The sequence below is a fragment of the Gigantopelta aegis genome, chromosome 11 (genome assembly GCF_016097555.1).
Source record: "Gigantopelta aegis isolate Gae_Host chromosome 11, Gae_host_genome, whole genome shotgun sequence".
Taxonomy (NCBI): domain Eukaryota; kingdom Metazoa; phylum Mollusca; class Gastropoda; order Neomphalida; family Peltospiridae; genus Gigantopelta; species Gigantopelta aegis.
The window spans coordinates 16,362,014-16,376,914 of NC_054709.1; the positions used below are offsets into that span (position 1 = coordinate 16,362,014).

At 38.9% G+C, this 14,901-nt stretch overlaps 1 protein-coding gene across 1 annotated transcript in view; it reads left to right on the top strand.

The window, feature by feature from the left end:
• Positions 1-14,901, top strand: part of LOC121385046 — a 184,693-nt gene that overhangs the window by 82,708 nt on the left and 87,084 nt on the right. Inside the window, exons 20-23 of the mRNA XM_041515582.1 lie at positions 9,136-9,233; positions 10,743-10,863; positions 13,050-13,316; positions 14,119-14,261. Coding sequence (XP_041371516.1) covers positions 9,136-9,233; positions 10,743-10,863; positions 13,050-13,316; positions 14,119-14,261 — 629 coding nt within the window. The remainder of the gene's footprint in view (positions 1-9,135; positions 9,234-10,742; positions 10,864-13,049; positions 13,317-14,118; positions 14,262-14,901) is intronic.

A 14,901-nucleotide genomic window follows, 5' to 3' on the forward strand; every position in this document is an offset into this window, starting at 1 on the left:
TACCTCATTAGTGGAACAATGGCACCGTATCCCTAATGCAGTCTTTACACGTATCAGTCAGTCAATGAGGAAGTGTTGCTTTGCAGTTGTGGGTACACATGGAGGGCATACGCGCTACTGAACCAGTGATTTCATCAGACGACCCTGCTTGTGAATTACCATTTTGATTGTTTGTGGTTTTGACGAATGCTGTGGGAGCATTGAACAGATTTTTGACTCAACATTTATTCCTATTCTTTCTTTGAAGGTCATACAATAAAAAATTACCTTATTTAACATGTTCTTCTGTCATATTTGCTCATCAATCTAATTAAAATTAGCTCCACTGGTTAATTACTATTACCTGTGGATCTAACAGCACCCCGTTGCAGCTCATGTCCAGTTGAACTTTCATTTGACCAATCAAAACCTTACTTGCAAAATCATGCCAGTGATTTGAAAAGAATTTGAAAACATTCGGGATTATGCTGAGGGTATACGAAATGATTTGGGTGAATTACGAAGTATGCCGGAAACTAATTTCAATATAAAATTAGACGAAAAAAAAAAAAAAAAACGTGGTGGTATAGCCATAAAATATGTTTATACTAGTATACAATCCAGAGTTTATTACTGCACTTTTCCCTCTGTTTTTTTAATGTTGAAATAGACCAACAAGTTCGCTTATTGCATACATGTAAATAGTCTCGCCCGATATTTATAGAATTTGTATAACGCTATAAAAGGCGAAGTGTAATTGGTCGATATTTAAATTGTTATTTATAGATGAAATGTCACCTGAACATGGGAATCCACACAGTGCTGTTAGATCTACTGGTAGACCAGTAGAGCTAATTTTAATCAGATTGATTTGCTCATTAACCAAGATGAAACGGTTGTGAAGTTTTAATTTGACTTAGTATCTATCTATCTATCTATACATCTATACATCTATACATCTGTCTATCTATCTTTCTATCTTTATTTATTTATTTATTTTATTTATTTATTTATTTATATATATGTATCCTGAAATTATAACCGTAAATGTAATGCAGTATATGGCAAATTATGTCATGGCATACTAATGTTTCACCCACGGAAGGGCTTTGAACCATAATCGGTTCCTAGAATTATATTAACCTACTTTCCTTGACATGGTCCCCTGCTGTTAAATACTGGTAATTAAACCATCTGTTGTATAACAGCTTCCTACTTTATTACTCATCTGAACTCTCATTGTAATATATATATATATATATATATATATATATAGAGGTTATTACCAGAGTGTTTTTTGGTATTGTCAATATCATATATTAGGAATAAAAATTGTATTATGCGAGGGTAATAGATATTCAAATGATGTAAGAATATGTGGCGCGGTGTATTTTTGAATGGAAATGATGTCAAACTCGAATGACGTCATTCTGGATGTCCTTACATCAAAATAAAGTTATGCCTAACGTTTTTTGTTTTCTGAACGCTGGACAGCTTTCAGTGTCAAATTGCCATTGAAATGTTTTTATTTGATGACTATATGAATACATATGTCAATCATGGAGTGTCACCCAAGTACGTTTGCTTAAATGTCAATAAACTTAGTGCCGAGACCTCGACTAATTTACATCTAATTTGCAAAGTTATCAAATTCTTAAAGTATGTGATCGAAAAATATCACATACTTTGATTGCACTGAAAATGTAAGATATTATATGATAAATATATATATTGTGTGTGTATTTGTATGTATGTATGTGTGTGTGTGTGTGTGTTTGTATGTGTGTGTCTGTGTGTGTTTGTGCATGCATACGTGTGTATGTGTGTTTGTGCGTGCATACGTGTGTATGTGTGTTTGTGCGTGCATACGTGTGTATGTGTGTTTGTGCGTGCATACGTGTGTATGTGTGTTTGTGCGTGCATACGTGTGTATGTGTGTTTGTGTGTGCATACGTGTGTCTGTGTGTTTGTATGTCTGTGTCTGTGTGTGTTTGTGCGTGCATACGTGTGTCTTGTGTGTTTGTATGTCTGTGTCTGTGTGTGTTTGTGCGTGCATACGTGTGTGTGTGTGTTTGTATGTGTGTGTGTGTGTCTGTGTGTGTTTGTGCGTGCATACGTGTGTATGTGTGTTTGTGCGTGCATACGTGTGTATGTGTGTTTGTATGTGTGTGTCTGTGTCTGTGTGTGTTTGTGCGTGCATACGTGTGTATGTGTGTTTGTGCGTGCATACGTGTGTATGTGTGTTTGTGCGTGCATAAGTGTGTATGTGTGTTTGTGCGTGCATACGTGTGTATGTGTGTTTGTGCGTGCATACGTGTGTGTGTGTGTGTTTGTGCGTGCATACGTGTGTATGTGTGTTTGTGCGTACATACGTGTGTATATGTGTGTTTGCATGCTTGTATTCAGGTATCGGCTCTCACCCAAAGCGAGTTTTAACAACTCAATGGGTAAAGGTGTAAGACCACTACACCCTCTTCTCTCTCACTAACAAATAACAACTAACCCACTGTCCTAGACAGACTGCCCAGATAGCTGAGGTGTGTGCCCAGGACATTGTGCTTGAATGTAAGATATAAGTACAAAAATAAGTTGAAATAAATGAATAAATATGTTCCTGAAACTGTAAAAGGTTTTATTTTTCCTAAAAATTATGACCATGACAGTAAAAATTAAAGTTATAGTTTGTTTTGTTTAATGACACCACTAGAGCAGATTGATTTATTACTCATCGGCTATTGGATGTCAAACATTTGGTAATTCTAACATATAGTCTTAGAGAGGAAACCTGCTACTTTTTTCAGCCAGTGCTCCACAACTGGTGTATCAAAGACCGTGGTATGTACTGTGGGATGGTGCGTATATAAAAGATGCTTTGCTACTAATGAAAGAATGTACTGGGTTTCCTCTCTAAGACTAAATGTCAAAATGACAAACTGTTTGACATTCAATAGCCGACGATTTTTTTTATTTTTTAAACTTTACTTTATTTTGTCGTAACACACTGTTCTGTAACACGTGCACCCATTGAATGGCCTTGAGCCACATAGTTTCGTAGTGTTATATTAACCTTGATGGCCATTGTTGTCAGCTAAACCATCTGTTGCATAACAACTTCCTTGTAATTACAAAATTTAACTTGCATTGTAATATTAGGCACATGTGCTGTGGGGGGGTAGGTGGGGGGGGTAGGTGGGGGGGGGTCTTGTCTGTGAATGGAGTCATACTTCCCAGAAAATAGTTTAGAAAAAAGAAAATTTGCATGCAAAACGATTCTCCTGAAAAAAATAGTTTTCTTCTTTTTTTCCCTTTTTTCTCAGACATGTCTCAGGACATGCAAGCCCCTGGCTATCCAGAGACAGGCCCCTGGCTATCCAGAGACAGGCCCCTGGCTATCCAGAGACAGGCCCCGGGACGGACATGCTCGAAACTCTAGTGGTATATGAGCATGTGAAAATTATTTGCACTCGCGCACTTAAAACTGGACTGTTTACTTATCCTGTGGGTGTCTGATTTACAAGGGTTTCACTGTATTTACGTGAGATGTTATTGATGTCATTTTATACGCGTCATTACCATATATATCTGTATGGACTTAGATCAATGTCGTTTAGGGCGGGATGTAGCCCAGTGGTAGAGCGCTCGCTCAATACATGGTCGTTGTGGGATTGATCCCCGTCGGTGGGCCCATTGGGCTATTTCTCGTTCCAGCCAGTGCACCATGACTGGTATATCAAAGGCCGTGGTATGTACTACCCTGTCTGTGGGATGGTGCATATAAAAGATCCCTTGCTGCTAATTGAAAAGAGTAGCCCATGAAGTGGCGACAGCGGGTTTCCTTTCTCAATATCTGTGTGGTCCTTAACCATATGTCTGACACCATATAACCATAAATAAAATGTGTTGAGTGCGTCATTAAATAAAATATTTCTTTTTTAGATCAACGTCCTTAAAGGGACATTCCTGAGTTTGCTGTCGTAAGATATTTCCAACTAATAAAATATTTCTACGATTAAACTTACATATTAAATATAACTTCTGGTCGTCTTAATATTTGTAAGTAGCCCGACCTGGATTTTGTCTTCAAATAATTTCGTACGTACGAAAAAGCTATATTTTAGGAATAAAAATGAAATTTAACCTAGTAGAAATATTAGAACAATCAGAAACATGTTTAATATACAGGCACTAATATTTTATTCAGAAAAAATATATTTGATAGGTAATTACAATTGTTAAATAAATCTCTGTTAGTTGATAACATCTTAAAATTGCAGCAAACTCAGGAATGTCCCTTTAAACATTTATTGAACACAAAGCACAAAAAATGGTTCAGGTTAAAAGAAATCTACATGTTTATACTCCTCATGAAAAAGTAGTCAAAAAAGAAATACTATAAAAGTGAAGTACCATTTGAGACTTAGTATTGTTAAATAATTAATTGTATGTACAGCTATGGGTGTCAAGGTTTAAAAACACATACAATTATTTTAATATTTTATTTCAAAGAAACGAAGTTTGTTTTTTCTAACGACACCACTAGAGCACATTTATTTATTAATCATCGGCTGTTGGATCTATAGTCACACAGAGGAAACCCGCTACATTTCTATTAGTAGCAAGGGATCTTTTATATGCACCATCCCACAGACAGGATAGCACATACCACAGCCTTTGATATACCAGTTGTGGTGCACGAGAAATAGCCGAATGGGCCCACCAACAGGGATCGACCCTAGACCGACCGCACATCAAGCAAGCACTTTACCACTGAGCTACGTTCCATCCCATTTTATTTCAGTCAGTTGGGTGTTTTTTTAACCTCTTGGGTGGAGTATAACATCAGCACTTCAATGTGCTCTAGTAGTGTCGTTAAACTAAATAAACTTGATCTCTTTGGGCATTCAAAGTGAAGTCCAGTTTTTCTAGACTGAACCATACTAAATTGTAACTCCAATCACCTCTGTCAAAGACTATAAACAATTGTTAGTTCCCTATCAGTCCAACTAGAGGGCGCTAAAAGGTTTTGTATTCATCTGTCTGTCCATCCGTCTGTCCCACATGTATTTTTTCAAGACTTGTTTTTCACAGTTAATGCTTTAAAATAGTGAGCTGGAATTTTGTGTATACATGCATGTAGCTATATCAAAAGAAAGAAAGAAATGTTTTATTTAACGACACACTCGACACATTTTATTGACAGTTATATGGCATAAGACATATGGTTAAGGACCACACACAGTTTGAGAGGAAACCCGCTGTCGCCACTACATGGGCTACTCTTTCCGATTAGCAGCAAGGGATCTTTTATTTGTGCTTCCCACAGGCAGGATAGCACAAACCATGGCCTTCGTTGAACCAGTTATGGATCACTGGTCGGTGCAAGTGGTTTACACCTACCCATTGAGCCTTGCGGAGCATTCACTCAGGGTTTGGAGTCTGTATCTGGATTAAAAATCCCATGCCTCAACTGGGATACGAACCCAGTACGTACCAGCCTGTAGACCAAAGCCATATAACCATAAATAAAATGTGTTAAAGGGACACGCCCTAGTTATGGCTAGTTGTTTACAGCGTTGTTTTTCGCTATTAAACCCATTTTTGCACAAATAAAATTGCACTTTACTTACATTTTATTATTTAGAATACACATTTCCATTCACCTGAAGTGCTTTGTGGTAATCCTGGTAATCCTGATGTTTGTAAAACCACGGAATGGATTTTTTGTATTTCTTAAAAAGGCACGCGCACTCGAGAAAATACCGTTAAGCAAGCGAGGTCCAATCTATTTTTAGAGGGAATCTTCCTGTGTAAACGTCACACGTTGGTATACCATGTGACCATTATCATTTTGGTTTGGTTTGTTTTCTCGTGCACGGTTCGCGCAATCAACATCTGATTTGTTGTCGTTTGCTTGTTGTTCATTTGTGAGATTTTTCTTCACAATTCGTGAACATTTTCAGTAACAATAAAGTTCAGACAAGTAAGTGTCTCAATACAAAATGTTACAAACCCTTAAAACCAATACTTTTGCTAAGTCTTACGATATATGGAGAGGGGATACAACCAGGACAGAACAGTTGGAACATGTCCAAGTCTGTGTGCACTCTGTGAAATTTGTCGTGACGTAGGCATTGTTGTGCTTCGAGCGACATCTACCGGTAACATAATACTAACTTTCCAAATTATTTCAAGCAATTGGGACATGGGGATTCCCATGGTATTTATCGATGCGGCTTTAAGTGCGTCGTTAAATAAAACATTTCTTTCTTTCTTTCAATTAATGTATTAAGCTGATGAAATTTTGTGTATAGGTTTATCATAAACTGTTGCAGATCCAGTTAGACATTCATTGTGATATACCCATTTTTATACGCGCGTCTATGATGAGTCATATTATGGTATGACATTGTTCGTCTGTCTATCCATCCATCTATACATCCGTCTGTTAAAATTTTCTTGTCCGGACCATATCTTGCATACAGATGCATACAGGACCATCAAATCTCACATGTAGGAACAACTTGGGATGGCAGTGTGTCACGTATTATTACTAGGTCACTGTGACCTACTTTTCACGGTCGACTGCACATAACAGTAAATCCTTCACATACTATTACTAGTCACTGTGAACTACTTTTCATGGTCTTCTGCAGTAAACAGTCTACAGTAAATCTTTGTCCGGCTGATTTCTTGGCAGTTCTATATTGTTAACATTACATACATAAACTGTTTCTCAGCCAATATAAATGTCTCACCAGAGTACCCATGCTAAACAAAATTTTCCTTTCTAATAAAGAACAACTTCATTAATCAGACAGCACCTTCTCCAATGGATACAGTATCATCAGTAGTTGGTCCAAAACAAACTGTTCATCCATCCCATTGCAAAAATTTCACATAATTAGAATTGAATCATACCCATAACATATTCATTAATATAGATATGGTTTTCCATCAAACTCCTGACAGGTGTATCATGTACCTCACTGGTACTCTTAATTGTTCAGACAGTTATGGCATTCAACTTAGGAAGAGATTTTTAAAATTTTGATTTTCTGAACTTTTTTTTCTTTTCACAATGCCTCATGAGATTGATCTGCAATTTTATAGGTTTTGTCATGAACTGTTGCAAATACTGTAGGACTTTCATGGCGATTTACCCATTTTTCAGAGAGTTATTGAACTTGAACTTAGGAGATACAAAACTCTGTTGGGCCTGCATGTATATAGTAGGGGCGTCACATGCATATTATATGATATAGCCTATATTACAAAATCACTCATTTGATTTCTAGGTCATCATTTCATTTCAACTTATTTTCGTGCTTATATCCAATTAAGGTTCAAGCACGCTGTCCTGGACACACACCTCAGCTATCTGGGATGTCTGTCCAGGACAGTGGGTTAGTTGTTAGTTGGTTAGTAGTTAGTGAGAGACAAGAGGGTGTAGTGGCCTTACACCTACCCATTGAGCCCTTAAGAACTCGCTCTGGGTTGGAGCCGGTACCGGGCTGCCTACCCTGTACCTACCAGCCTGTAGTTCGATGGCTTAACCACTGCGCCACCGAGGCCGGTTCTAGGTCATCATACAATGTAGCTGAAATAACAGAAATAATAGCTTTTCCCTTTAATTTTATGGTCTGCAGGATAGAGATAATAACTACATGATGTAGGATATTGGCTTTATCCCATTCAGGCCGAAATTTCCCATTGTTATCTTCACAGGATAAAGCAGACGTCATTAATAGGGTGGAATGTAGCCCAATGGTAAAGCGCTCGTCACTTGATATATGGTCAGTTTAGGATCGATCCCCATCGGTGGCCCCATTGGGCTATTTCTCATTAAGGACCACACAGATATTGAGAGAGGAAACCCGCTGTCACCACTTCATGGGCTACTCTTTAGGCTATTTCTCATTAAGGACCACACAGATATTGAGAGAGGAAACCCGCTGTCACCACTTCATGGGCTACTCTTTAGGCTATTTCTCATTAAGGACCACACAGATATTGAGAGAGGAAACCCGCTGTCACCACTTCATGGGCTACTCTTTAGGCTATTTCTCATTAAGGACCACACAGATATTGAGAGAGGAAACCCGCTGTCACCACTTCATGGGCTACTCTTTAGGCTATTTCTCACACACAGATATTGAGAGAGGAAACCCGCACTTCATGGGCTACTCTTTAGGCTATTTCTCATTAAGGACCACACAGATATTGAGAGAGGAAACCCGCTGTCACCACTTCATGGGCTACTCTTTAGGCTATTTCTCATTAAGGACCACACAGATATTGAGAGAGGAAACCCGCTGTCACCACTTCATGGGCTACTCTTTAGGCTATTTCTCATTAAGGACCACACAGATATTGAGAGAGGAAACCCGCTGTCACCACTTCATGGGCTACTCTTTAGGCTATTTCTCATTAAGGACCACACAGATATTCTGTCACCACTTCATGGGCTACTCTTTAGGCTATTTCTCATTAAGGACCACACAGATATTGAGAGAGGAAACCCGCTGTCACCACTTCATGGGCTACTCTTTAGGCTATTTCTCATTAAGGACCACACAGATATTGAGAGAGGAAACCCGCTGTCACCACTTCATGGGCACTCTTTAGGCTATTTCTCATTAAGGACCACACAGATATTGAGAGAGGAAACCCGCTGTCACCACTTCATGGGCTACTCTTTAGGCTATTTCTCATTAAGGACCACACAGATATTGAGAGAGGAAACCCGCTGTCACCACTTCATGGGCTACTCTTTAGGCTATTTCTCATTAAGGACCACACAGATATTGAGAGAGGAAACCCGCTGTCACCACTTCATGGGCTACTCTTTAGGCTATTTCTCATTCCAGCCAGTGCTCCACAACTGGTGTAACAAAGGCTGTGGTATGTACTATCCTGTCTGTGGGATGGTGCATATAAAAGATCCCTTGCTACTAATTGAAAAGAGTAGCCCATGAAGTGGCGATAGCGGGTTTCCTCTCCATATATATCTGTGTGGTTCTTAAGCATATGTCTGATGCCATATAACCTTAAATAAAATGTGCTGAGTGCATCGTTAAATAAAGCATTTCCTTCCTTCCTTCCGATGTCATTACGACTAGTTACTTTCTATTTTATGTGATATTTTTATTCTTACAGAACCCGAAATAAAACAGCTGAATACCGGAGAGAGCCAGTGTTACAATGTGACTTACAAAGGAGGAGATGGGAATGTCCTGACACGAAAACAAATTGAGGTACCACATGAAATACATAGAGATTATTATACGAGCTTGTGTGTCGTACTGATTTTACGAAACAAGTGTCAGGATTTTTGTATTGCCCGAGCTAGAGCAAGAGCGAGGGTAATACATGAATCCTGACACGAGTTTCGTAAAATCAGTACGACTCGCATGCGAGTGTAATAATTTCTTTATTATCCATATTATTATTGTTGTTTTCTTTATGTATAACAAGGCCCAACTCAAAATGTTTAAGCCACAACTAGAAGGAGACAACGAAATGACGTCATATTTCAAATGCACAGTCTGAGCTAGGACTGGAGAAGCAACGCCATTATATGACGTCGATTCCAAAAATTACGTCATTACACTTGTTATTACACGTGTGCTTTGTATGATTATTATTAACTCGGTTATGTTGAACCATGTGGATAATAATATAATTTATTATAGACGTACAGTCAAACCTGTCCTAGCGGCCACCTGTACTCAGCGGTCACCTGCCTTAAGCGGCTACTTTTTTCCCTCCCAAACGATTTATAATGTAAATGCACCTATAATAAGCGGTCACCTGTCTAACGTGTCCAGCGGCCACCTAAATCGGATCCCAAATCTGAATGTACATGTTAAACCCTATAACCTGACCTGACCTGACCTGACCTGATGGAAAAATGTAGCAAGTTTCCTCTCTAAGACTATATGTCTGAATTACCAATTGTTTGATGTCCAAATACCTGATGATTAATAAATCAATGTGCTCCAGTGGTGTCATTAAACAAAAACAAACTTTTGTCATAAAGTTAATGCATGGTTCGCACGGTCTTGAAAAGTGCTTGAATTTAAGAGTTTGAAATGAAAAGTGCTTAAAAAGTGCCTGAAAACTCCTTGAAAAGTGCTTGAAAAGTGCCTGAAAACTCCTTGAAAAGTGCCTGAAAAGTCCTTGAAAAGTGCTTGAATTTCATGTCAGTGCGACTAGCGCGTCATTATAACCAGAAATTACGGAACAATCTCGAAAGAAATTTAGCATTTTTACTTCCGTCTTCGCACTTTCATTCCAGCACTCATGACGTTCCGCGACCCGAATGTTCTCGGCCCATTCCGGGACGAATACTATTTTCCGAATGCCTCAGCCGAGATTTACCAATTATTGACGAGCGTAATAGCCTCGTTTTGAGAACTGCAAACAATAGTCAGGCAAGACGACACAGAATAATTTTTAAGTTTTTGCAAGCACATGTTCAAATTTAAACATGCCTAGTGGAAAGTGTGTTTTTAACAAAACGTGGTGTCAAAAATATGCGTGGATCAGAGAGAGTAAGGACGTGTCAAAGGCCGTGTGTTCCTGTTGTCGCATGGGCGAAATCGCACGAAAACAGGTTTGTATTTATGGTCCTTAAAAACATAAGGTAGGTCCTTGATAAGTCCTTGAAAAGTGCTTGAATTTTATGGGTCCTTGCCTGTATGAACCATGTAATGTTTTAAAATAAATCATAAATGCATCTACAATTTATTCCTCGTTAACAGGCTTTGGTGAAAGCATCTGCTAGCTGTAACCAGTATCTGTTATATACCTGCATCAACGCCCCAGTCACTGGCAATGTGTACTACTCAAAGTGCAGTGGAGGTGACGTCACTAAAGTCCCTGGTATGTATTGTCTGGTGATTTGTTAAACTATATTTTGTACTGTTGTCTTGTACTAGAGTATGCATTCTTGTTCCAGCCAGTGAACCACAACTGGTTAAAACCCTTGGTATTTTTAAATATATTTTACTGTATACTATATACATGTACACCCTGCACCCACCTGTAGGATCAATTCTCGTCAGTGGATCAATTGGGCTATTTCTCATTCCAGCCAGTGCACCACTACTGGTCAAAACCCTTGGTATGTTTAAATATATTTTACTGTATACTATATACATGTACACCCTGCACCCGCCTGTAGGATCAATTCTCGTCGGTGGATCAATTGGGCTATTTCTCATTCCAGCCAGTGCACCACTACTGGTCAAAACCCTTGGTATGTTTAAATATATTTAACTGTATACTATATACATGTACACCCTGCACCCGCCTGTAGGATCAATTCTCGTCAGTGGATCAATTGGGCTATTTCTCATTACAGCCAGTGCACCACTACTGGTCAAAACCCTTGGTATGTTTAAATATATTTTACTGTATACTATATACATGTACACCCTGCACCCACCTGTAGGATCGATTCTTGTCGGTGGATCAATTGGGCTATTTCTCATTCCAGCCAGTGCACCATAACTGGTTAAAACCCTTGGTATGTTTAAATCTATTTTACTGTATACTATATACATGTATATACACCCGGCACTCGCCTCATGCACGGTCCCTCTATAGCATCGATCCTCATAGGTGGACCAACTGGGCTATTTCTCAATCCAGCCAGTGCACCATGACTGGTATATTAAAGGCTGTGGTATGTACTATCCTGTCTGTGGGAAAGTGCATATAAAAGAACCCTTGCTGCTATTACAGGAAAAATATAGCGTGTTTCCTCTCATAAATACGTGGCAGAATTGTCAAATGTTTAACATCCTATAACCGATGATTAATTAATCAATGTGCTCTAGTAGTGTCGTTAAACAAAACAACCTTTAACTTTTGTACTTAGCAGTTATGTTGAATGTGAAGCAGGGGAAGGATCTATTTTTGAGTGATTTGTTAAAATGTATTTTGTACTTTGTCCTGTACTTGGCAGTTATTTTGAATGCGGAGCAGGGAAACGATCTACTGTCGAGTGATTTGTTAAAATGTATTTTGTACTTTATCTTGTACTTATTTCCTGTGGAACAGGGAAAGAATTTATTTTCCAGCAATTTGTTAAAATAAGTTTTGTATTTATTTATTTATTTTGTTTAACTACACCACTAGAGCACATTGATTTATTAATAATCGACTATTGGATGAGCGGGATTTAGCTCAGTCGGTTGAGTGCTCACTTGAGGCGCTTGTGTCGTAGGATCTAATCACCTCAGTGGATTCATTCAGCTGATTAGGTATTTTTCTCATTCCAACCAGTACACCACAACTGGTCAAAGGCTGTGGTATGTGCTTTCTTGTCTGTGGGAAAGTGCATATAAAAGATCCCTTGCTGCATTTGGAAAAATGTAGTGGGTTTCGTCTGATGACTATGACTCAAAATTACAAAATGTTAATTTTGACATCCAATAGCCGATGATTACTTAATCAGTGTGCTTTAAAGATGTTGTTAAACCAAACAAACTTTAACTTTTTAATTTATGCGTCACAGCCAAATCCATTTCAGGTTAACTTATAAGTCACAGAGCAATCAATGTGTTCATTAAACAAAAATAAACTTAACTTTAAAGCCTTCCTTCCTAACTTCCTTCCTTCCTTCCTTCCTTCCTTCCTTCCTCGCTTTTTCCCTCCCTCCCACCCTCCCTTCCTCGCTTCCTCCCTCCCTCCCTCCCAGCCTTCCTTCCTTCCCTCCCTTCCTTCCTTCCTTCCTTCCTTCCTTTTTACGGGTTATGACAAATGCCAGTGAGGGGTGATGGGGGGGGTGAGGGGGGGCTGTAACGGTAGTCTGTTGCACTACGCCTGTAAATGTGACCATTAAACAAAAACAAACTTTAAACTTTAAAACAGTCCTTCCTACTTTCCTCTGTGTATTCCTAGGTTGGGCTGGAAGTGCGGGTTACGACAAATGCCAGTGAGGGGTGACGGGTGTGTGTAAAGGTGTGAAGAACTACAAAAACAAACTTTAACTTTAAAACATTCCTTCCTTCCTTAATTCCTTCCTTCCTTCCTTAATTCCTTCCTTCTCTGTATATTGCTAGGTTGGGCTGGAAGTGCAGGTTACGACAAATGCCAGTGCGGTGTGACAGGTGTGTGTAAAGGTGGGACGAGCTATGCCTGTAACTGTGACCTGGAAGACAGCAAGCTCAACTATGATAAGAGCTTCATCGTCAACAAGGAACTCCTGCCCGTTTGTCAAGTCTGTGTGAAGGTCCCGGAACTGCCCACCGACCCAAATAGTCCCGTGAAAGCTCGGGCCGCAAAATACTCCATCGGAGATATCATGTGCAGTAATGTGAAAAGGATGGGTAAGAAGAAACCCTCACAGTTATATATATATATACATACATACATACATACAGACAGACAGACAGACATGTACATACATCAATACATACATATAGCTCAGAGTGTATCGTGGTTAGTCTTGCAATTTGCGGGCGAATCGGTGCCACAGGTTCGAGTCCCAGCAATGGCATGGGACAATTTGTGAGGCCAGAAAGAATTTAATTATCCCCTGCGCCAGTGCGTTAATATCTATGTATGTAATAGTCAACCTCGACATACATACAATATATAGATATTCATACATCAATACATACATACATATATATATATATATATATATATATACACACACACACTAGTAATGCAATAATTGATTAAAATTGTAATTTGATATTGACACCACTAGCTTTGTTATTAATTCTGGTTTTGTCTGTCTGTCTGTTTTGTCCGTCTGTCTGTGGGTCTGTCTGTGTGTATGTCTTGTCTGTCTTTGTCTCTCTGTCTTTGTGTCTGTCTGTCTGTCTGTGTGTCACACACACAGACACAGACACACATACAGACACAAATACATAGATAAACACAGACACACATGCACAGGCAGATGCACAGACACATACATTTATATACAAAGACACACACAGACAGACACAGACACACATACACAGACAGACACAGACAGACACACATACATACACAGACAGACACATACATACATACATACATACATACATCGACACACATATATACATATATATACTCTCTCTCTCTGAGAAACATACCAGGCTTTTATGAATGATTTTTACATAAATTGCTACATTATAGGAACAAGAAATAGCTGCCAGCATTACAGTCTGCTGTCAAACACTGGAGAGAGTGGCAATGTACTCATCAGAGCAAACAAGCCTGGAGAAAAAGCTTTCCCTGTGTACTGCGACATCACTGTATACCCAGAAATGGGCGTTTTGGTAATGCCTAATATACCCAGAAATGGGCATCATGGTAATGTCTAATATACCCAGAAATGGGCGTCTTGGTAATGCCTAATATACCCAGAAATGAGCGTCTTGGTAATGCCCAATATACCCAGAAATGGGCATCGTGGTAGTGTCTAATATACCCAGAAATGGGCATTGTGGTAGTGTCTAATATACCCAGAAATGAGCATTTTGGTAATGCCTAATATACCCAGAAATGGGTGACTTGGTAATGTCTAATATACCCAGAAATTGTCATTTTGGTAATGTCTAATATACCCAGAAATGGGTGTCTTGGTAATGTCAAATATACCCAGAAATGGTCATTTTGGTAATGTCTAATATACCCAGAAATGGGCATTTTGGTAATGCCTAATATACCCAGAAATGAGCATTTTGGTAATGCCTAATATACCCAGAAATGAGCATTTTAGTAATGTCTAATATACCCAGAAAATTACGTCTTGGCAATGCCTAATATACCCAGAAATGGGCATTTTGGTAATGCCTAATATACCCAGAAATGAGCATTTTGGTAATGCCTAATATACCTAGAAATGGGTGACTTGGTAATGTCTAATATACCCCGAAATGAGCATTTTGGTAATGTCTAATATACCCAGAAAATTAT